A 24074-nucleotide genomic window follows, 5' to 3' on the forward strand; every position below is an offset into this window, starting at 1 on the left:
TGGGATTTATTCCTGGGCTGCAAGGATGGTTCAATATTCACAAATCAATCAATGTGATACACCAGATTAAAAAAAAAAAAAAAAAAAGGAGGGCACCTGGGCGGCTCAGGTCATGATCCCAGGGTCCTGGGATTAAGTCCCACATCAGGCTCCCCTCAGGGAGCCTGCTTCTCTCTCTGCCTATATCTCTGCCTCTCCTTGTGTCTCTCATGAATAAATAAATTATTTTTTAAAAAAATTAAAAAGAAAGGATAAGAACTATATGATCCTCTCAATAAATACAGAGAAAGCATTTGACAAAGTATAGCATCCATTCTCGATAAAAACCCTCAATAAAGTAGGGACAGAGGGAACATACCTCACAAAGGCCATATACAAAAGACCCACAGCTAATATCATCTTCAATGGGGAGAAACTGAGAGCTTTTCCCTCTTCTGTCATGAAAAAGACAAGGATATCCACTTTCACCATTGCTATTTAACATAGTACTGGAAGTGAAAGCCACAGCAATCAGACAACAAGAAGAAATGAAAGGCATCCAAATCAGGAAGGAAGAAGTCAAACTCACTATTCGCAGAAGGCATGATACTCTGAAGAAAACCCAGAGACGCCACCAAAAAGCAGGAAAGAATATCCAGTGGAAAAAGACAGTTTCTTCAACAAATGGTGTTGGGAGAATTGGACAGTGACATGCAGAAGAACGAATCTAGACCACTTTCTTACATCATACACAAAAAATAAATTCAAAAGGGATGAAAGACCTAAATGTGAGATAAGAACCCATCAAAGTCCTAGAGGAGAACACAGGCAGCAACCTCTTTGACATTAGCCATAGCAACTTCTTCCTAGATACATCTCCAGAGGCAAGGGAAACAAAAGCAAATGTGAACTATTAGAACTTCATCAAGATAAAAAGCTTCTTCTGCACAGCAAAGGAAACAATCAACAAACTAAAATGCAGCCTTTGGAATGGCAGAAGATATCTGTAAATATCATACCTGATTACCTGATAAAGGGTTAGTTAGTATCCAAAACCTCTAAAGAATTTATCAAACTCAATACCCAAAAAACAAATAATCCAGTTGAGAAATGGGCAGAAGACATGAACAGACATTTCTCCAAAGAAGACATACAAATGGCTAACAGACACAGGCAAAGATGCTCAACATCACCCATTATCAGGGAAATACAAATCAAAACCATGATGAGATATTATTTCACACCTATGAGAATGGCTAAAACTAACAACACAGGAAACAAGAGATGTTGGTGAGGATGTGGAGAAAGGGCAGCTCTCTTACACTGTTGATGGAAATGCAAACGCCATTCTGGAGAACAGTACTACTATCAAAAGATACAAAAATAGTGATTTGAAGGGACATAGAAACCCTGATATTTAATTTTTTTATTTTTATTTTTTTTGTCTTTTATTTTTTTATTGGAGTTCAATTTGCCAACATATAGCATAACACTCAGTGCTCATCCCATCAAGTGCCCCCCTCAGTGCCCGTCACACAGTCACCCCCACTCCCCTCCCACCTCCCTTTCCACTACCCCTTGTTCGTTTCCCAGAGTTAGGAGTCTCTCATGTTCTGTCTCCCTCTCTGGTATTTCCTACTCATTTTCTCTCCTTTCCCCTTTATTCCTTTTCACTATTTTTTATATTCCCCAAATGAATGAGACCATATTATGTTTGTCCTTCTCCAATTGACTTATTTCACTCAGCATAATACCCTCCAGTTCCATCCACGTCAAAGCAAATGGTGGGTATTTGTCGTTTCTAATGGCTGAGTAATATTCCATTGTATACATAGACCACAGCTTCTTTATCCATTCATCTTTCGATGGACACCGAGGCTCCTTCCACAGTTTGGCTATTGTGGACACTGCTGCTAGAAACATCAGGGTGCAGGTGTCCTGGCGTTTCACTGCATCTGTATCTTTGGGGTAAATCCCCAGCAGTGCAATTGCTGGGTCGTAGGGCAGATCTATTTTTAACTTTTTGAGGAACCTCCACACAGTTTTCCAGAGTGGTTGCACCAGTTCACATTCCCACCAACAGTGCAAGAGGGAACCCTGATCTTTAGAGCAGCATTATCAACACAAGCCAAATTACAGAAACAGCCCAAGTGTCCATCAACAGATGAATGGATAAAAAAGATGTGGTGTGTGTGTGTGTGTGTGTGTGTGTGTGTGTGTGTAATGGAATGCTACTCAGCCATATAAAAAAGAATGAAATTTTGCCATTTGCAATGATGTGGATGGAACTAGAGTGTATACGCTAACTGAAATCAATCAGTCAGAGAAAGACACACACCATATGATTTCACTGGAATGTGGAATTTAAGAAACAAAACAGGTGAACAGGGAAGAAGAGATGGTAAATCATAAAACAAACTCTTAAATATAGATAAACAACTGAGGGTTGCTGGAGGGGAGGTGAGGTGGAGGAAGGCTAAATGGGTGATAAGTATTAAGGAGGGCACTTATTGTGATGAGCCCTGGGTGCTATATGTAAGTGATGAATCACTACACTATTCTATTCCTGAAACTAATATTCTATTCCTGAAAGTAATATTTTACACTATATGTTAACTAAAAAGAATTTAAATAAACTTGGGGGAAAAAAAGAATCATGACCAGACAGCTTCAGAGGTGAATTCTATAAACAAATTTTGTGAATGAGATAAAATTTCTATGCTTTATTCAAACTAGTAAAAGACAGTGACACTATTAGATCATTATAACTTATAGCTATGCATATAAATTATGTATGATACCAAGAGGAAAACCACTAACAAAAGCATTCAAAGATATAAACTCAAAAGCACTATAGACAAAGCAAAATGGAATTCTTAAAAAAAAGTACAATTAGTCCACAGGACAGCAGAAAAAAAGAAAACAGAGAAACAAAAAAAAAAAAAGAGGAAAAAACAAAAGGCAAACTTATGAACACATCAATAGTTATATGAAATATTAAACATATAAACACATCACTGAAAAGACAGACTTGCAGAGTGGATGAGGGGGAGGACCTAACTATGTGCTATCTATAAGTAACTTATTTAAGATGTAAAGATAAAAGTTGGTTGAACCTTAAAAGGATGGAAAAAGATATGCATGCAAAAATCTATAAAAGAAAGCAGGTGTGGCTGTACTGATATTAGGAAAAAAGACTTCAGGGGAAAGAAATTAGAAGGAACATTGAGAGATATTACATAATAATAAAATAAATAATGATAAAATTACATGATGCAAACCACCAAGAAGTCATGAACGTCCCATATATGCATGAATGAAACAACACAGCTGTGAAACACCAAAGCACCACCAACTGTGAGATAAGAAAAGAGAAATGACAAAGCTACAACTACAGTTGAAGGCTTCCACACCTCTGCAGTTGACAGTATAACTGGAGAGAAAATCAGCAAGGTTATAGGAGAACTTAACACCATCAGCCAACAAGATTTCATCACGTTTATACAATACACTCCACGGAGTAAGAGCAGAATACACATTCCTTTCACAGAACCTAAGCCAAGAGAAACCCTATCCCGAGATGTAAAACAAACCTCACCAAATGCACATCAACTGAGCTATGCAAATACAGTGTGGCAATGAAGGTCTTCTGGTTTTGATACTGTACTATAGTTATATAAGACATAACCACTGCAGGAAACCAGGTGACGTGCATGAGACCTCTTGGTATTTCCTTGCAAAACTATAAATATTTCAAAATATAAAGGTAAAAAAATCAGTAGTGGACTTGACATAAAAACTAGAGATTAATTTTATTTATAAATACTGGTACAAAAATCCTAAAATGTTGTCTGCATATAAAACCCAGAAGTACATTGAGAATAATAATGCACTATATCCTTACCTAGTTAAATAGATTTTTTTTGTGTGGCTACCTAACACCTAAGGCTATTTTATGGCAGATGCTTGATGAGGCTAGAGACTTCTAATGAGGTATGGCTTCTTATTCTCACAGCACTATTTCAGATGAGGAAGAAAACAAAGGTCTCTCTGAAATCTGCAGGATGGAATGCAATTTGCCATGCAAAGAGATGGGAGAAGAATATTCTGGGGAGAGACTAGTAAAAGCAAAGGTCCTGTGGTAAGAGAAAGTAGCCCTATGCATTGCCTATTCAGTAAACTGAGGGGTCAATATGGTGAAAGCACAGCAGGAAGGGAAAGAGAAGAAATGAAGAGGGTGCAGTAGCCATAGCACATCACATAGGGTTCTGAAGGAGTTTGATTTTATGACACACATACTGGGAAGTCACTAAGAATAGAAGTACACTGCTGACTGTCCTCACATAAGACATCATCAGGCGACGTAAAGTATATTTCTGGATCACTTGAGAGTAGTTAATTCTGATACAGAAAAAAAAAGAAGTAGAAAATGGGATGTTTGAAACCTTTAAGTGTGACACGTACAGGTAGAGAATATATGTGCTGAACACGAATGGAAATGGATGAGAGCACCAAAGGATTCAGGATTCATTAAACATGCATGAGATATCAGACCCTAAATATTCATGATACACTAAATATAAAACTAAATACAAAACCATATTTGGAAGCACCAAATATTCACTATAACCTGCAGTTTTAGTTAAGCCACACACTGGTGACATCTATTCAGGTCCTGTGTGTTCTTTGCTGGAAAACACAAATAAGAGCCATAAAATCCAGCTTTGACAGTGAGTTTGTCAAAACTACAGCCAGGGCCAACTGCACACATCTCAGTGTCCCTCTTCTACAGCAAATACATACTGTTGGTCTGAGATATTTTCTGTTGATGGGCCCTCTTTCTCACATTTCAACTCTGAGGAGGCTGATGCAACAGACAGGTGTGAGATATGAATACACTCTTACCTGGGACTTGGGTATATATTTCATCTTGCTTGTACTCTACTTAAAGTATGTTAATTTACCTTAACCCTTGCTCTCACTGTGTGCTTAATTGACTCAGCAAATTGTGTGATGTGAATTTTTCTATTTGCCCTGTGATCTTTTATGTCCAATAAATTCTTGGCTACTTTGTTTACTAGTACATTCGGAGGTGACCATTATATAAAGTAATTACGTACATGACAGTGGGTTACACAAAGATGTGTACTGAAAACCCTACACCAATCACTAAAAAGGAAAATATTCAATTGATCCAAAAGATGGCTACAAAAGACAGAAATAAGAGAGAAAAAAGGAACAATAGAAAACTAGTAGTAATATTATAGATTTAAATATATTAACATTGCTAATTACACTTAATGAAAATGTTCTAAACATCTCAAACGGAAAACTAATATTATAAGACTGAATAAAAAGGCAAGCCCTAAGTACATCTTCCTTCAAGAAAACACCTCTTTGAATATAAAGGCATAGATAGGTTAGAAGTTAAGGGATAGAAAAGCACACATGCCTTACTAATAACACTGATCATGGAAAGCTAGTGATGATGGTAACCTCAAAGTAGATCTCAGGATAAATAACCTTACCAAGAAGAAAGAGCGGCATCTCCTAATGATAGAGTTCTATTCCTCAGTATCACAAATAATTTAAATTTTATTTTTACATAGAATAACAGAGCTTCAAAATAGAAAACAAAACTGATATAACTAAAAGCAAAATAGCCAAAGCCGCAAGACACTCTCTTACCTTTCTCTCAATAAGTAACAGACCAGTAGCCAGAAAAATGAGTAAAGATATAAGACTGAACAACACTAACAACTAACTTGACCTGACATTCATAGAACACTCCAGCCAACAACAGCAAACTATACAATCTTTACAAGTATGCAGGGACCATTTACCAAAATAGACCATATACTGGGCCATAAAACAAGTCTAAAGAAATTATATAGCATGCAAATCATACAATATATGTTTTCTAGCTACAATCAAATTAAATTGAAATGATTAAGAAATATATTTAGTAAGTCCCAAATACTGCAATTATATAAGACACTTCTAAATAATCCATGAATCAAAAAAGACATCACAAAGGAAATTAGAAATTACAGAGAACTAAATGAAAATGGAAACAAAACATCAAAATTTGTGGAATGGAACTACAGCAGTGCTTAGAGGGAAATTTATAGTACCAAATGATTATATTACAAAAACAGACAAGACATAAACTTCAGCTTCTACCTTAAAAAATGAGAGTAAGAGCAAAAAATGAAATCCAAAGGAGAGAGAAGGATATAAGAGCAGAAATTAAAGAAATAGAGGGAAAAAAAGAAAAATCAATAAAACCAAAAGCTAGTTCTCAAAGCAGAAAAAGTAAAAACTCGAGTGGATCAAGAAAAAAAAAAACCTCAATTTCTCATTGCTGTTCAAATAAGCAATATTGGAAATGACGGGGCACCACTACAAATTCTTAAGACACTAGAGGGTTATGGGAATATCATAAACAACTTCATGCCAATAAATCTGACAATGTAAATGAAATATACACATTTCCTGAAAGATATCAAGAAGAAATAAACTGAATAACATAGTGAAAATCAACTTACACTTTGAACCCATGCTATAAAGATAATTCTAGACCTAAATTGTTTCACTGGTGATTAGTAAAAATTTAAGCAGAAAATAGCACCAATTCTATTTAAAAAAAAAAAAAAAGAATCTATTCCAAAAAACTAAAGAGAACAGAACACGTTTCAACTCATTCCTTGAGTCCAACATTTCTCTGCTATAAAAATCAGAAAAAGATTAAGAGAAAATAAAATTTCAGAGCACTATCCTTCATAGACATAGTCACAAAACTTCATAACATTTTTACTAAATAAAAAGCCAACATTATATAAAAGAAATTAATAGAGAATAGTCACATGTAGTTTAGATCTAGGTGGCAAGTTTGGTTTAATATAAACATCAATAAATTTACTATATTAAAATAATTTTTTAAAGAACTATATGATCATTTCAATAGATGCAGAAAAAAAAAACCATCACAGTAAAATCTCAGCATACTAGGAATTAAAGAGAACTTCTCAGCCTACTAAAGGACTCTATGAAAAACATACCACACACTTCAGAGATAATCCTTTCTCCCTAGGATTTGGAAAGAGCCTAGGATATCTGCTTTTACCACTCTGTACAATACTGCACTGGAGGTCCCAGCCAGTGCAAAAAGGGAAAGAAAACAAAAGGCATAAAGATTGTAAAAGGAAAAGTAATAGTTCTATTTATAAATGTCATGATCATTTATGTAGAAAATTCAAAAGATTCTATCATAAAGCTATTAGAAATAAAAAGTAAGTTTGGCTAGGTGGCAGGATACAAGGTCAGTATGCAAAAATCAATTGTATTTTTATTTTTTATTTATTTATTTTTAAATATTTTATTAATTTATTCATGAGAGACAGAGAGAGAGGCAGAGACATAGGCAGAGGGAGAAGCAGGCTCCATGCAGGGAGCCCGATGTAGGACTCAATCCTGGGACCTCAGGATCATGCCCTAGGCTGAAGGCAGACACTTTATCCGTGAGCCACCCAGGTGTCCCTCAATTGTATTTTTAAATGCTAACAATAAATAACCAGAAACAGAAGTTAAAGAATGCCACTTACAACAGCATCAAAAATATTAAATACCTAGAATTAAATTTGAGAAAGGTTGTATTACCTTCCTATACAATGAAAACTACAAAACATTGCTGACAGATACCACAGAATACCCAAATAAATAGAAACATACCATGTTCATGGATCAAAAGACACAGAGTTATACAGATGTCAGTTCTCCCTCAAATCATGTACAGAGTCGATAAATCAACAGGCATTTTGAGAGAGAAATTGAAAAGCTGATACTAAAATCTATGGAAATGCAGAAGACTACACATGTAAAATAATGGGGAAGGGAAAGTCCAGAGATAAAGTCACACATAAATGATTAATTAATTTTTGACCAAAGGTATCAAAGTAATTCAACAGAGAAAAGATAATTTTTTTTCAGCAAATGGTGCTGGAACAATTGGATACCCTCAAGAAAGAAAATAAACCCAACTCTCACTTCACACCATATACTCAACTATATTTCAGATCTCAGTGTAAGAGCTAAAACTATCAGAGAGGGAGGCAAACCATCAGAGACTCTCTTAACTCTAGGGAACAAACTGAGGGTTGCTGGAGAAGTGGTGGGTGGGAGGTTGAGGTAACTGTGTGATGGGCTTTAAGGAAGGCGCTTGATATGATGAGCACTGGGTGGTATATGCAACTGATAAATCACTAAATTCAACCCTGAAATTAATAATACACTATATGTTTACTAAATGAATTTAAAAACAAAAAAACAAAGTAAAAGAAAGCACATGAGCAAATTTTATGAACTTGGTTTTGGCAAGTATTTGTTAAGTAGGATACAAAGAAGTATCTAGTATTAAAAATAAAACTACTTGAACTTCATCAAAATTGAAAACTTTCAGTCTTCAGAAACTTTAAGTATTCAGAACACTACCATGAAAATAAAAAAAACAAAACACACTACCATAAAAATACTCAGAATATACAGCTGACAAAGTACTTGTAGGTAGATATAAAAAAGAACTCTTACAACTCAGTAACAAGAAAACAAACAATAAAAACAAAGGGCAGAAGATTTGAATACATACATATACAGATGGCAAATAAGCCCAACAAAAGTAATAATCAGGGGAATACAAATTAAGCCACACTGATATGCTACTACAAATCCATTAGAATGTCTAAAACAAAAAAAAGATTAATCATACCAAGTGTTAATGAAAATGTGGAATAACCACAACTCTCATCTCCTTAGCAATGGGAATCTAAAAGAGTAAGCCATGTTCCAAAATGGCTGTGCAGTTTCTTAAAAGGTTAAACAGTACCTATTCTATATGCCACCCACTCCATTCCTAGGCATTTACAGTGTGTCCACACAAAAACTTATAGACCAATATTCATAGCATTATTCATAATAGTCCCAAAGTGGAAACAACCTAAATGTCCATCTACAGATGAATGGATCACTAAACTGCAGTATATCCATGCAATGGATAAAGAGTTTCCACGCAATGTGAAGAGTTCGAGTGGTACAGAAATGTCTAAGATAGAATGTTATCTTCCATAATATCACACCACACAGCTTACTGCATATTCTTATTCTTTGCAATGGAACAATACTCAGCAACAAAAACAAATGAACTACTTATATGTACTACATCACTAATGAATTCAAAATAAGTTTGCCCAGTGAAAGAAGTCCATTAAAAAAAAAAAAGTTCATATCTTATTACTCATCTATATAAAATTCTATATGCAAAACTATCATGTGAAAGCTAATTTAGAGGGGCTGAAAGCTAATTAATAGTTGCCTGGGACAAGAAAGGCATCTAGAGAGATGGATTACAAATAGGAATGGAAATTTTAGGGGGATGTTGGAAATGTTCATTATCCTAATCACACATACATATGTAAAAACCCATCAAATTATGCATTCTAAATACATACAGCATATTGTATGCCCATAGACAGTAAACAATAAGTGGAGATCCAGTGAGTGAATGAGAAATATATTTCAAGTCACCATAATGACAATTACAACAGCAAACAGTGTCAGAACAACTCGATGGAGAAAAGGAGGTGTGGGGAAGAGAAAAGCTGGATTTGAACTCATTCCATACAACAAAGTTATTGTAGGGCAAAGATTCAAAATGTAATCAAGACACTATAAATGGACAGAGTAAAAGATTAATATCATATAAACTTGTTGAGGAGAAGTCCTTGCCCAAGCATGCTGAAAAACATAGAAGCTTTAAATAAAAAATAAAATAAAATATAAAAGAGGTGTGCCTGGGTGGCTTAGCTGGTTAAGTGCCTGCCTTTAGCTCTGGTAGTAATTCTTGGGTCCATCCCCCTCCATGGAGCTCCCCGCTCAGTGAGGAGTCGACTTCTCCCTCTGTCCCTCCCCCTGCTTGTGCTAGCCTGGGCTCTCTCCCTTTCTCTTTCTCTCTCTCAAATAAATAAATAAATAAGATCTTTTTTAAAAAGATGTATTTGACAGATATCAAAAAGCAAACTGGTCAAAAAAACAACTGACAATTGAATGATACTCACTGTAAGTATGGCACAATTGGTACTATTTTATACTACTGCTATGTGAGAAATTTTATATTAACACTTTTGAGAGTAACATAAAATACAAAAGATGCATATACTTTGGCACACTAATTCAACTGTTAAAAATTTAGAGAAACTCACAGAGGTACAAAGATATGGCAAAGATATTCTTCTGTTGGTGTTGCTCATATTAGCAAAAAAGGTAAAGGGAAAAAAACTTTATTCATCAGTGAAGATTGGCTAAATAAATGGTGTTAATAATGAAATATTATATGGCCATGAGATAGAATAAATAATACATATGTGCACATGCACATGCGCGCGCACACACACACACACAGGTGTTGTGGACACTATACAGTAAGGCAGATACAAAATAGAATATTCATTATGGTTCTGTTTTATACTTTAAAAAGATACAGATATAATACATGGGTGGAAGATAAGAATATGAATTAAGCTGTGCAGTGCAATGTGATACTATAGAAGATCTTTACATTCTATGTTAGACTTTTTTTTAAGATTTTATTTTATTATTTAACAAAGTAAGCAAGTACACAAGCAGGGGGAGTGACAGGCAGAGGGAGGAGAGAAAAGCGGATTCCTTGCAGAGCAAAAAGCCCAACTCAAGGCTCTATCCCAGGACCCCAAGATCATGACCTGAACAGAAGGCAGATGCTTAACTGACTGATTCATCCAGGGGCCCCCATGTTAGACATTTTTGTACCATTTGAACTCTTTACAAGTAGGCACTGATTTTGTTACCAGAGATAAATAAACCTAAAAATCCTATGTAATAATTTGCCCCTACTGGCTTCTTCTCACAGTCTTTCTCCAATTTGGTACCTCTAATAAATCCAAAATGCAATTTCACTTGCTAGTGCTATTTAAAAAGCTTTCCTTTCCCCATAAATCTGTAAACTGCTTCAGTCCATCAGATTTCCTGGCTCAGTCTGAAAATCCTTTGCAGCTCTGGGTAAGCATATAAATTCTGCTTTTTCTTGCTCATCCAAGAAAACAAACACAAAAGAGCATCAAAAGCAAATGCTAATAGATGTTTGTGGCTTTAATTGAAACTAGTAACTTTTTGCTGACATTTCTACTTTCTTAAAAAGTGAGTATTCTCAATAGTTTTGTTCATGAATAAACTTTATCGAATCCTACATTACCAAAGAAGTTTAAGAAAAAGTAACATTCAGTGGTTACATATGAAGAATGGGTAATCACTGATTTTACACTAGGTCCTTCCAGTGAGTCTTTGTAATTACCACGAGTCATTCTACTCTGTTCCCATCTATCAAAGGGGCCGAAACACAAAAGTTTTGGAGTCATGAGACTGGCAATGCCTGATGACCACGATAGGCATTTTATTTTTTAACACAGCCTGAAGCCAAAGGTGGCCAATGGCCAATGAATGGACATCCCCAGACACTCCAGAGTCAGGAAACCAGTAAAATCAAATGGTATCAACCAGCCATGAACAAAATTCAGGGGAGCTATGACCAAATTACCTTTCATGGGTACATCACTTGGCCCATCTTACTATTTCATCGTCCCCCCCACCATCAAGGAGACAAAGATCAGCTGGTGACTGCAGTCTAGGAAAGAAGGATCTAAATATAACAGCCATGCCTTACCTCTCTCACTTGTTCATGAACAAATCAATACATACTGAGAGGCAAAAATCAGGAGGGCAATATGCTCGGCACAAATGAGGTTATACACAGCAGGGTTTCTTCCCTAAGTGGAATTCACAATGTCACTAAGGATACAAGATGTAGGAAATCACCTAGTACAGCACCATCCAAAAGAAAAAGAATGCAAACCACATGTTTTAAATGTTCTGGAAGCGGCAATAAATGAAAAGATAAAATTAATTTAATGATACTTCATTTAGCCTGATGTAGCCAAAATTATTATTTTAACATATAATCAATACAAGAAAATTAATCACCTACTTAACACTTTTTTTTTTTTTGAAATCTGGTATTTGACACTTAGAACACAACTCAATTCAATGCTCTGTGTGGCTACTGGTTACCACACTGAGAAGTAGTGTGCCCTAGTTTACCCTCCGTTTGCAAGTCTAATTCCATAACCAATTAGGAGTAAAAACCAAAAACTCTAAAAGCTACACCCTTGTGAAGTATATATCACTTGTCTGTTTCTATGCTTTTTAACTAGACAGTCTCCTCAGAGAGACGGGAGAAGGAATACTGTTTCCTCAAAGTGAAGCCCAGGCAGAACTAACTAGAAAGAAGAATGATGATGGTAAAACTCAGGATTCCACCGGCTCAGGAGAGGCCATATGTAACACATTCCCAATATGTACACTGTAACTGGCCAGAGAGATCTTAAGCTCTACTTTAGCATTTTTTGCAGTGGACCTAATATGTGGTTTTTATCTTAATAAAGTCCATCTTCTTTCAAACCAGTTGGGCTAATTATGCAGAAACTAGTTATGCTTTATGCCAAGTTTGCTGATACAAGTTTATTTTGTTTAGCTTCGACCCATTTATTCGGCTAACCAGGTAACAGGATACTGAGCAGATCAGTCATTTGTTCAGTAGCTATACGGGCAACTTCATTCAATGTGGCATCAATAGATTACGCCCCATCCCTAGAGAGCTGTTTTACAAATACAAATTGATGACATAAGCTACCAAGAACAGATCTATGCATATCTATTTCCTACCCCTCTCACACACACACACACAAAAAAAAAAAAAACCCACCTCAAAGCACATATTCTAATGACAGTATGTGAGTAGTGTGTAAAGTCATCTTTATACAACAGCAGTTGGGTTATACAGCTCCATTCTGCGAACTACAGAAATCCTGAATAGGTATTCACATAGATTAAAGAAACAGATTTCTCTTATATCAAGTACTCTGTATAACTTTGAAAGGCTCTTCCTAAGTCAAGCATTTTGAAATTTTAATGGAATCTTGTTTTCTACTTTAGAAATTCACACCCATGTGCACAGCAGAATTATATTAATGGCATATTGGACACAAGCGTGCAGATTCTTAATCTTATAAAGAACTTGTCTTTTTCCCATACCTAAAAGAACCAATTCACATCAGATGGGTTGCAACTAGAAAAGAGCAAAGTAATTTTAAAAGCCTGATGAATGCTCAGGACTGAAAACATTCTTTAAATGTAATGTGGCTGCCTGTCTGTACTATGTTGGTGTCTCCATGATTAAATCCTTCAGGCTCTGAGGGTCCATAAAGAGACTCTTTTCTAAAGATACCAATGACTTGAAAGATTTACTCAAGCCTGCTTCAGCTGCTATCCTCAAGATTGTTAAAACAATATAATTGTCAAACTAGTGTATTGCTAATCCCATTTTTATTGTTAACATTTGCCATCCAAATTGCTCTTTAATTGTTTGTTTTGGAACAGACACATAAAATATCATGACAGCAGTATTTTGGCACATATTGGAAAATCTGCCATGAATAAAGATTTTTTTCCAATAAAATACAGTTTGCCTATATTACTTGGTATCAAAATGATTTACTGAAGTAGGCCAAAGCATAAACCACTAAAATAAAATGAAGAGAGATTAGAGTTATAGCAAAATCCAAAGGCTGATTCATCCAAATTCATACTTAAGACACATTTAAAAGCAACTTCTACACTTTGGAAAGTGGCAAAGGGGGAAGAAGAATGCCTTCTATCCTGCTCCACAGGCAACTCTGCACTCCCAACCAAGCCACTGGGTCCTTCTGATGGTTCCCATTCTTGGGAACTTGCATTTGTAACACAGATTCAGACTGCCTCAGCATGCTAGACCTGAAGACTGTGCAGAGGAATCCATTCAGCTTAACCCAGCACACACTGCCTGAGCCTCCAGACTCCACCCAACACATTTGCCTTGCAAGGTGAAGGAAAAGGCAGTGCCCTCAACCAAGTGGGCCCTGCCAGGGAAGCTGCTGTGACAGCTCCTTTTTTTTTTTTAATTTTTTAATTTTTATTTATTTATGATAGTCACAGAGAGAGAGAGAGAGAGGCAGAGACACAGGCAGAGGGAGAAGCAGGCTCCATGCACCAGGAGCCCGACGTGGGATTCGATCCCGGGTCTCCAGGATGGCGCCCTGGGCCAAACGCAGGCGCCAAACCGCTGCACCACCCAGGAATCCCGACAGCTCCTTTTTTATAAGCAATCAGCTAACCTGGCTTTCCTCACCACTTGGCCAGCCAAGAGCTGGGACACTTGCCACTGGGTCTCAGGATTAAAACCATTCTGCTTGCTTTCTGGCCTGAATGTGGTGTTAGAACCCCTGAGCCCTTGGATCAAACCTCTGAGACCAGCCCTGTGTTTTATGTCCCTTTCCCTACTCGCCCTATGGCTGATTTCAAAAGCCTCACTGATGGAGATTTCCAGAGAACTCACAGAATCCAGCCCTCAACCAGTCTCAAGTTTTCAATATAATCCCATGACCTTAAGCCTGATTCTCTATGAGTCCCAACGTCTGGCTGAGCAGCCTAACCTCCTCAGCACACACAGCCCCTGAGCTAGAGGCTCAAAAAGATTTTTAAGTGGAAGATACTATCTGATTTTGAAAAGCATCAATTATTCACAAAGCCAAACAAATATGAAACCACCACAATATAAAGCCTGTAGGATCCATGCCCAAACTATGCTCCAGCCTCACTCCCTGCAATTCTCCATGTTCTCTGGTCCAGGCACATCTAAGAACTCACCATCCCCCATGCTGGAATGCCCATTCTCCTCATGGCAATTCTCTCAAGGCCACATTCAAAGGTTACTTCTTTTGGGAGACTCCTTTCTTTGCAATGAGCAGGGGCTCCCTCCCACCCCTGGAGTCCATAGCATTCTCAACCTCCTTCCCTAAAGCTCCCACACCACTCCTGTCCAATTATGTGCTTGTACATCGCTCTTCCTGCATGATGAATCCAGGGGGCCAGTTAGCTATCCAGACAGGAGGGAGCACTGTGCCTTCTGAAGAGGCGGTTATGACTAGAGATTTTTTTTATATATATAATAAAAACTACTTTCAGTTGGTTATGTCTTTAACCAGTTGTTCTGTTTTTTAATTTTTAGTATAGTTGACACACAGTGTTAGTTTCAGGTGTACAACACAGTAATTTGACCAATCTATACATTATCCTCTGCTCTTCACCATACAATGCTAATGCAATGCCATGGACTATACTCCTTATGCTGTCGGTGCCTTTTATTCTCATGACTTTTTCATTCCATAATTGGAAGCCCATACCACCCACATCCCTTTACCCATTTTGCCCATCCTCCTCAACCCTGGCAACTATCAGTTTGTCTTCTGTATTTATAGATCTGATTCTGCTTTTTGTCTATTTGTTTTCTAGATTCCACAAAGAAGTGAAATCAGGTGATCTTTGTCTTTCTCTAACTTATCTCACTTAACATAATATTGTCTAGACCCCACCACCCATGTTGCTGCAAATGGCAAGATCTTATCCTTTCTATGGTTAATATTCCTCTGTGTGTGTGTTTATATATGTTCATCATCCATTCATCTATCACTTGGGTTGCTTCCATATCCTGGCTACTGTATAATGCTTGGATAAACGTAGGGATGCATGTATCTTTTCAAAGTGTTTTCTTTTTCTTTGGGTAAATTCCAATTAGTGGAATTACTGGATCATATGGTATTTCTATTGTTAATTTTTTGAGGAATCTCTATACTGTTTTCCACAGTGGCTGCATCAATTTACATTTCCACCGAGTGCATGAAGGTTCTGTTTTCTCCACATCCTTGCCAACACTTGTTATTTCTTTTCATTCTTGCTGTTTGGTGGTATTTCATTGTGGTTTTCACTTGCATTTCCCTGATTATTAATGATGTTGAGCATCTTTTCATGTGTCTGTTGGCCATCTGTATGTCTTCTGTGGAGAAATGTCTGCTCAGGTCTTCTCCCCATTTTTTTAATTGGATTGTTTGGGTTTTTGGTGTTGAGTTGTATGGGTTCTTTACATATTTTGAGTATTAACCCCTTACCAGATATATGTTTTCAGATGTACTCTCCCTTTCAGTAGGTTTGTCTTTCTGTTTTGTTGGTGGTTTCTTTTGCTGTGCAAAGCTTTTTATTTTGGTACAGTCCCAGTAGTTTATTTTTGCTTTTGTTTTACTTGCCTGATAAGACATATCTAGAAAAATGTTGCTATGGCTGATGTCAAAGAAATTAGTGCCTGTGTTCTCTTCTAAGACTTTTGTGGTTTCAAGTCTCACAGGTCTTGATTCCATTTTATTTTTGTGTATGGTGTAAGAAAGTAGTCCAGTTTCATTCTTTTGCATGTAGCTGTCCAGTTCTCCCAACACCATTCACTGAAGAGATTGTTTCTTTCCCACTGTATATTCTTGCCTCCTTTGTCATAGATTGACCATAAGAGTATCAATTTATTTCTGGGCTTCCTATTCTGTTCCATCAGTACTGTATGTCTATTCTTAGGTCAGTACCATACTGGTCTAATCACTATAGCTCTGTACAGTATCTTGACCAGTTTGATCCATACTTAAAGTTCTTTGCTCTACATGCTTAAGGTTTGCACATGGTTATTTTTATATAAATAGGATATCAAATTCACAGTTCTGCTTCTTACAGCTTCACTTCCCTCCAGGCCTACAGAAAAGACAGAAGCTGCCTGCAATTCCTACCCATCAGATGAGAAACATTTACTTTCTTACTGCAAAACATGTAGGAAAGAATGCACTGCTGGTAAGAGAACATTCTTTGAGGAACTCTAGAAAAGGAGGAAGTTATAAAGCCCATATAAGGCTTTAAGTACATGAAAAGAAGCTGGAAAACAGTTATGGGCTAAGAGGAGATCAAAAAAAGTCATCAGGACCACCAGCTTTTGCTTTTTTAATGGGTGGCTAGAAAACAAGTAGTAGCCAATATGCAGGACCCCGAACAATCTTTTCATTATGTCTTTTCTGATCAAACTGCTGCCAAGAAGCTGCTACATGTATGTAGATACCACATAGGGCCTTGAGCATAGGAACCAAACCTAACTGAAGTATATACTGTATTTCCCTGAAACTAGGAATCCTTCAGTTCTAAGATACATCATTATTTTATTAAGCCCTAAGAAAGAAAAATGCTGCCAATTAAACTATGACATGATTTCTTGTTACTCAGAAAGTTCATTTTATTTTTATTGAAAGAGCCCTTTTAGACATATTCAGACATATATTTTTATAATGCATCACTCTTGGGTACTTATAAAAAGAAAAAGAAAAGTGAAATGAATCAGTTAAGGCAATGACAAGCAGGTCACCTGGCTGAAAGCAATTGTAAAATGCCAGTGATTTGAAAAGTACATCCCAGTTTCAGAAATGGTAAAATCTGAAAAAAAAAATGTGCATCACAGAATTACTAAAATGCTGTTTCATGCCTTGCTCAGTGACAAAAATTTAGAAAGGACAAGGTAATTGTTCACAGGATAACAGTTACAAAGACATTCAATTGATTAAAAAATGTATTTATACAGAGGGGAAAGTTGAGATTATTCAACTCAAGAAAGACAAAAGAAGAAAAGGGATTTAATAATGTTCTTCAAGGACATCAAAGATTTGTTCCCAAAAGCAATGATTTCCAACTGTTTTATTTACTTTTTTTTTTTTTTTTTTTTTTTTTGGCAGCAGGACCTTTTTTTAAAAAAATATTATCCTACAAGAAACCTGAGTGTGGAGCTGTTCTGGTTAGAGGGAAAGTATCATCCCAGTCATGCCTGGGAGGTCACAGGGCTCAGGACTGGCTGAGATCCTCACCTGGAGAGTAGTTGTCACCTCTACCCACTCTCTCTGACAGCTCCAACACATGACAAAGGTCTATATCATGGCATTAACCAATTAAATTAAACATTTACCATGGTTTGTAAAATATGAAGGTGGTCATTATACAAAGATAAATCAAGCATAGAGGAATCTTGGTAACCCTCAAGAAGGAATTTCCTATATGCAGATTTGAGACTCCAAGGTGATTGCCAAAGGTAGGATGAGAATTTTTCATCAGTTATAAAAGGAGCTGTACTGACCTGAATAGGTTAAAAACACCCCGCCACAGCAAGGGGCCCCCTCTTAAGGCCTGTTCTAGCTCAAGTGCTCTCCATGCCTTCAGCACTGGTCTCTGCAAATGCAAGCCTGATGTGGCTGGGTTTGGCCAGCTTTCACTCTTGCCCCATGCCCAACCAATCCCAAACCAGGCAGTTTACCGTACCCACTGTCCTCTAAAACAAATGCAATGTCACAAGTCACATATACCCTATGAAAACGGGGAGACACACAGGCCACTTGGCAAAGCTGAAAATCCCTATCAAATAGCTCTCCATCTCCATGTGTCTTCCTCTCATTTTCTCTATTTCTTCTTCTGATACTGCTCATAAAATTCCCTTACTATTTGAAGCAATTCAATCCAGGCTCAAACCTTGCACATTTCACCAGCACAGCAGCTCTGTGTCATCTGTGTCACCAGAGCATGCCTTGGGAATACCACCCACCCCCAACCCTTGCCCCCATCCAAACCATATAGCTCTGCAAACCCAACCCACACTCCTGGAAGGAAAAGATTCACCTCCACCATTTAGCCATATCAACACACAAACAACCTGTAGATTAATAATATTTCAGGATGATTAAGTAAAGCTAATTTTCCATGGGTACAATTATCAGACTAGGGTTACTGCTCCACTGAAGACCAAGGTAGGTTAGGCCAATCTGGCTGGGGAAGTGTTCCCTCCTCTGTCCCTTGTGCTCTAAGTTAGCTATATACAGAAAGCTTTTAGTGAAGGGAAATAGCTGACCCAGGTACAAGAGAACAGTTCTTCAGCTAAGGGCACTCTGTTGCTTTAAATACCAACTTAATTTCTAGCCTACTTCTCAAACCTGCCTTTGCTATAAGCAGGGATTCATCAGAAGGGAGAAAAGTCAACTCTGCAATCCCATTTTACCCTCTATACATAGGAACCATAGAAGAAAGGTTTTCTTTAACAGATGGTTTTCAATTGCATAGCATTCTATACATAGGAAAAAAATGATGTATGGAAGTTAAGTTCTTCTACATTCTAAAGAACATAACTTTCTGACCATAAGCACAAAACTGCTGATGTGACCCAGTGACTACCAAGTCAGAGGGCTTTATCAGAAAATTCATACTGAGGTGCAGCAGTCATCCTTCTACCCTTCTGCACAAACCAACCTCAGATAAAGGGTTTGTGAAAAGAGGGCAGGCCATTAAACAGTGTTTCTATACAATTTCAGAGCTGGACAAGAGCTCAGATAGAGAAACAGGGACCTGATAAGGTGAAGTAAGATGATAAAGGGCACAGAATCCTTCTGGACAGAGTTAAGGTTAGAACCCAACCCCACAACATGGTCAAAACCTTAAAGTTTTTTAAATGTCACTTGAATTCCAGATACACATTTCTCTTCTTACCAGAATTACTTCAAAAATGAGTGGGATCAGTTTGCTCTCTTCCACAAGTCTGTTAAAAAGAAATAAAAAGATAACCACACATTAGATAACTCATATTTAAACTACCCTGATCAAGGAGCACCGCAGCCCCATGTTTTATTACTTAAATTCTGTGAACTAAAAACCAGATGATTAAATACTCATTTTTAATACATTGAACTACATCTATTAAATATAAGAAATATGGGGTTCTTTCAAGTGACTATTAGCTTAGCCTTACTGATCTGTAGCAAGTATAATCTTAAGTAGATTGACATTTATAAATGTAAAAATTAATTAAAATTCACAATTATTATAAAGACTATGAGGCTAGACAATGTCAGCTGAAATCATGTGACCAGCCTTCACTGCACAGTTAAATTAGAAGCGTGCCACACTGTAATCTCTCATATATGCCTCATTAGCTATCTTCTCAGTATTAATGAATGAATGTAAAATGATTTTTAATCTTTTATATTTTTAAAAAAAGAGTAGACCCCAATCACCCAATAGACTTTGGGAACTTTCCCTCAACCAAATTAGTTATGAATTATTATCTATTGTGACAGAAGATTGTTTTCATCCAACTTAAGAGAAAATAGCCTCAACAATTCTTACTAAAAACAATACTTCAGTCCCTAGATATCCTTTCAGTCCAGGGCAGTAAACCTTTTTCTGTAAAGGGTCAGATGGCAAAGATTTTAGGCTTTCCTGGGCTACACAGTCTCTACAGCAACCACTTAACTCTGTCACTACCTTGTAAAAGTAGGCATAAATAATACATAATTGAATAGCATGGCAGCGGTTCTAATAAAATTTTATTTACAAAATCAAGGATGTGCTATATCTGACCCATAAGTTATAATTTTCTGATTCCTGGTCTGTTTTAAAAATAAATCAGATTCCTTCATTTTATTAGCATTTACTTTGTATGATAAACAATAGCACTTAAGCATGCTGCCTTCATTGCGGGTATGTACAGTTTGTCTATTTCACAGAAAATGCCAGATGGATAGGAAGGGAATTTGTCATCGGGCCTCTCTAGAGCTTGTTTGTCTATGATAATACACTGATAAAAGAAAAGCCTATGAGACTTGCCAAAAATAGATCACAGTGTTAATAAATATGTGTTAAGAGAAAGTGAGGTATGGCGAGAAGTCTCAAAGACTGCAGGGAGTGCTTAGAAAGCCCTTCAGTATCTAGCAGAAATAAATATGATTATTTCTGTAGTTCCAATATATTAGGGGGTAAGGTTTTGACTACAAATATTAAATTTATTTACAGTCTCTCACTCTCCTGGGCAACTTGAAGGTTCAGATGAGAGGCTGAAGCTCCTTACACCATGGGCCTAGGGCAGGACCAGAAAAGTACAGACTCAAAACATAGTACAAGCTCAGGCCAGCACATTCCCAGTCATCTTCCTCAGCTCCCAAGATGTTGACCATCTCTTTCCCTAAATTGGCTCTCTAAAATTTTACGATATATACTCTTAGTAGGTCCGGACTGAAATGACACCTGAGAGTTGCCCTAGTTCTTGGCACCCCAGCCAAGAAAGTTCCCAGGACATGGGCTCCACTTCTTCTCCCATGGTACCTAGAAATGAGAGCTGCTTCTTCTACACTCTCCCTCAACATTCAGATCCAGAAGCACCCACTCACAACACCAGCACCCTCGTGACAGTATTTTTAAATAAACTCTACTGCTAGGACATGACTGTAGAAACTTCTATAATTCATTCTTATGAATTACAACTAATCCTTATCCAGGGCTTCTGCATGATGAGCAGGCTGGCTTGGACTACCTCTTCAGGCCCCTTCAACTCTCAGCTCTAGCATGCCAGGCTTCACAATTTTCTAAAACTGTGAATGTCCTTTGACAGGACATAATTCAGAACTACATCTGGTAAATGAAAAGGGAACTTGAGCTAAGTAAAAGCAATTTCAGTTAAAAAAAAAAACACACACAGCATTTCTATGACATTTTCAATGATTCATAAACTAAGTGTAAATTCAAAAACCAAACAAACCAACCTCTAAAGCAAGTATGGTACAAGGACAACTGCAAATGTTTACAATGAGTTAAGGCAGTGTTTTTCCAGACTGGGAAATGACCAATAAGTGCACAATGACATGAGTTCACTGGGTATTGACTAGCATTTTCTTAATTAAAATAATGAAATAGAGAATATCCAAAGCTGTCCTGTCACACGCAGTATGGTTCCACGACATTTTTGTTTTGGTTTTAGGTTTATAGATTCATACTGGGTGCTGATATAAAATGCATTTTTCTTACATGGGTCAAAGACATCTGAAATCCCCAATTTTAGATTGCTTTGGAGACAATATTTGCCTTCAATATGCTCTTAAACTTTGATTTTTAAAAATCTCTCTCCTTCTTTTAACCACCTCCTCTCATACCACAGTTGGCCCAATTAGTGGCTTGGGTTTCCAATGATCAAACCCTTGATGTGCTCTGAGTAACAGAACAATCTTCTCAGAGCTCTCTTCCTTTGATTTGCACTCTGGAGAGCAGCCCCAGTGCTCAGGCCTCTGTAGAGCAGGGAGGACAAGGCTTACCTCCAAAGAAAGCTGATGTGGCTGAGTCTCAGGGAATTATTCAGGCAGTAAGTCTTAAATTATTGGAGTAGACTTTTGCAAAAGGCTATCTTATTTTTGAGCTCTGTTCAGTGGCTGGCCACCATGATTTTAAATCACCAGCATCATTTTACTACATCAGCCTGTTATACCCTACACTCTAAAATAATATAAAATGTCTATGTGTTTATGGACAGCCTGAGGACAAGAAGTAAAAAGATTTATCTGGATTTTTCTGGATTTTTTTTAAAACCAAAAACCAACAAGAGACCTTTCTGAAATTATCCCTCAACTTCAAAGGACTATGAAGATATTAACTACATCACAGTATACTATTCTTTGTTAGCCATCTAAGCACACTGTTTTTAAGTAATTCCAGATGGAAACTGAAATACCCTGCACTCCCCAACATAGGACCACTTGACATTTGGCGGGAGGGGGTCTTGTTTTTTTCTTTCCTTTAATGATACAATTTAATAATCGATTGTATGCTGTTAAAGAGTCTTCCTTACAAAATTTTGATTCATAAGATTCACTGGGATTTTATATATCTGTGGTTTATATTATTAACAAAAAGGGTGTTGTTTGAATTAGAATTGAATACACTTAGAAATGTCTTTAAGAGACATTATTGGCATTCTAACTCCCTCCTGTGCCTAAAGTAATTGTTGCCCTCAGTGTTGGGAAACTTATTTTTTAAGATTTTTTAAAATAATTATTTATTTGAAAGAGAGAACAAGTACCAGTGAGTAGAATGGGGTCGGAGACAAGGAGCAGAGGGAGAGGGAGAAGCGGGCTCCCCACTGAGCAGGAAGCAGGACAAGGAGTTCTGGTCCCAGGATCCTGGGATAATAACCTGAGCTGAAGGCAGATGCTTAGCCGACTGAGCCACCCAAGTGCCCCAGTGTTGGGAAACTTTCTAAAAGTTTTATTTACTGATGCTTCATAATTCATTCTAAATATAAAGTATATCTAGTGACAGATACAAATAACTAGATGCAATTTAGGTAGGAAAAGTAGGAACAGGGAGATTCCTCTGCTTCTGTTCAGAAGTGAGTTGGGCTTCATTTCAAACCACTGTTAACATTTTTTAAACTTTCCTTTGAAACATAAAGACTATCTTGAGTTGAACCAAGAATAAGAATTAAAAATAACTAAATAAAATGCTACCATACTGCTATTTATTCAGGGAAAAGAGGAGCCAGGAGGAGGTACAGGGAGGGAAAGGAAAGTCTCTGCCTGCCTTGGGCTCAGGTTTGCAAGACAAGGAAAGCAGCCCCAACAGTGATTAAATGGGTCTAAGGAGATACCAGGTTTGGTCATGGCACTGCAGTGTCAGGTTTGCTTGCCTGCTTCTGGTTTTTACCTGCCCATGTAGCAAGCAAGCACCAGAAATCAAGATCCTCCATCTCCGCAGTCAGCCCTATCCATTGGGGACACTGTTCATCCCTCCAAAGGGCTCCTCCATCTACTGTCCCTGCATTTCAACAATTCATGTTGTCATATAAATCTTACTTAGTCCTGGAGATTTTTTTTCCTGAAATCTATCTCAGCACTCAAACTATTCCTAAACCTATTAAGTATTTGCCATGGGCTAATCTTATAAACTCAAAATCCATACCTTCAAACTTGGGAGTCAAATAGCTTAAGAGACTCTGAAGACTGTACAAACAGAAGTAAGTTCTAGCAGAGATGTAGGTTCTGTACAAACAGAAGTAAGTTCTAGCAGAGATACAGGTGATAAGGGAACCAATCCGGAGAAAACCCAACAAGCCCAGACCAGGAAGAAGAGGTGTTCACAAGCGTTGAAAGAATTGGCCCTATACTGAGAGGGTGAGCAGGGGGAGTGGCACAGCCTGAGTAGTAAAAGGATGACGTGAAAGATGGAGCAGAATGATGTAACCTTGGACACCATATCAAGAA

The 24074-nt window shown here is 37.3% G+C and overlaps 1 protein-coding gene across 1 annotated transcript in view; it reads right to left on the reverse strand.

The window, feature by feature from the left end:
- ULK4 (unc-51 like kinase 4) overlaps positions 1-24074 on the reverse strand; it is a 590170-nt gene that overhangs the window by 277193 nt on the left and 288903 nt on the right. The window contains exon 31 of the mRNA XM_055321719.1: positions 19540-19588. Within this exon, the coding sequence (XP_055177694.1) occupies positions 19540-19588 (49 nt within the window). The remainder of the gene's footprint in view (positions 1-19539; positions 19589-24074) is intronic.

The sequence above is a fragment of the Nyctereutes procyonoides genome, unplaced genomic scaffold, assembly GCF_905146905.1.
Source record: "Nyctereutes procyonoides isolate TBG_1078 unplaced genomic scaffold, NYPRO_anot_genome, whole genome shotgun sequence".
Lineage (NCBI taxonomy): Eukaryota > Metazoa > Chordata > Mammalia > Carnivora > Canidae > Nyctereutes > Nyctereutes procyonoides.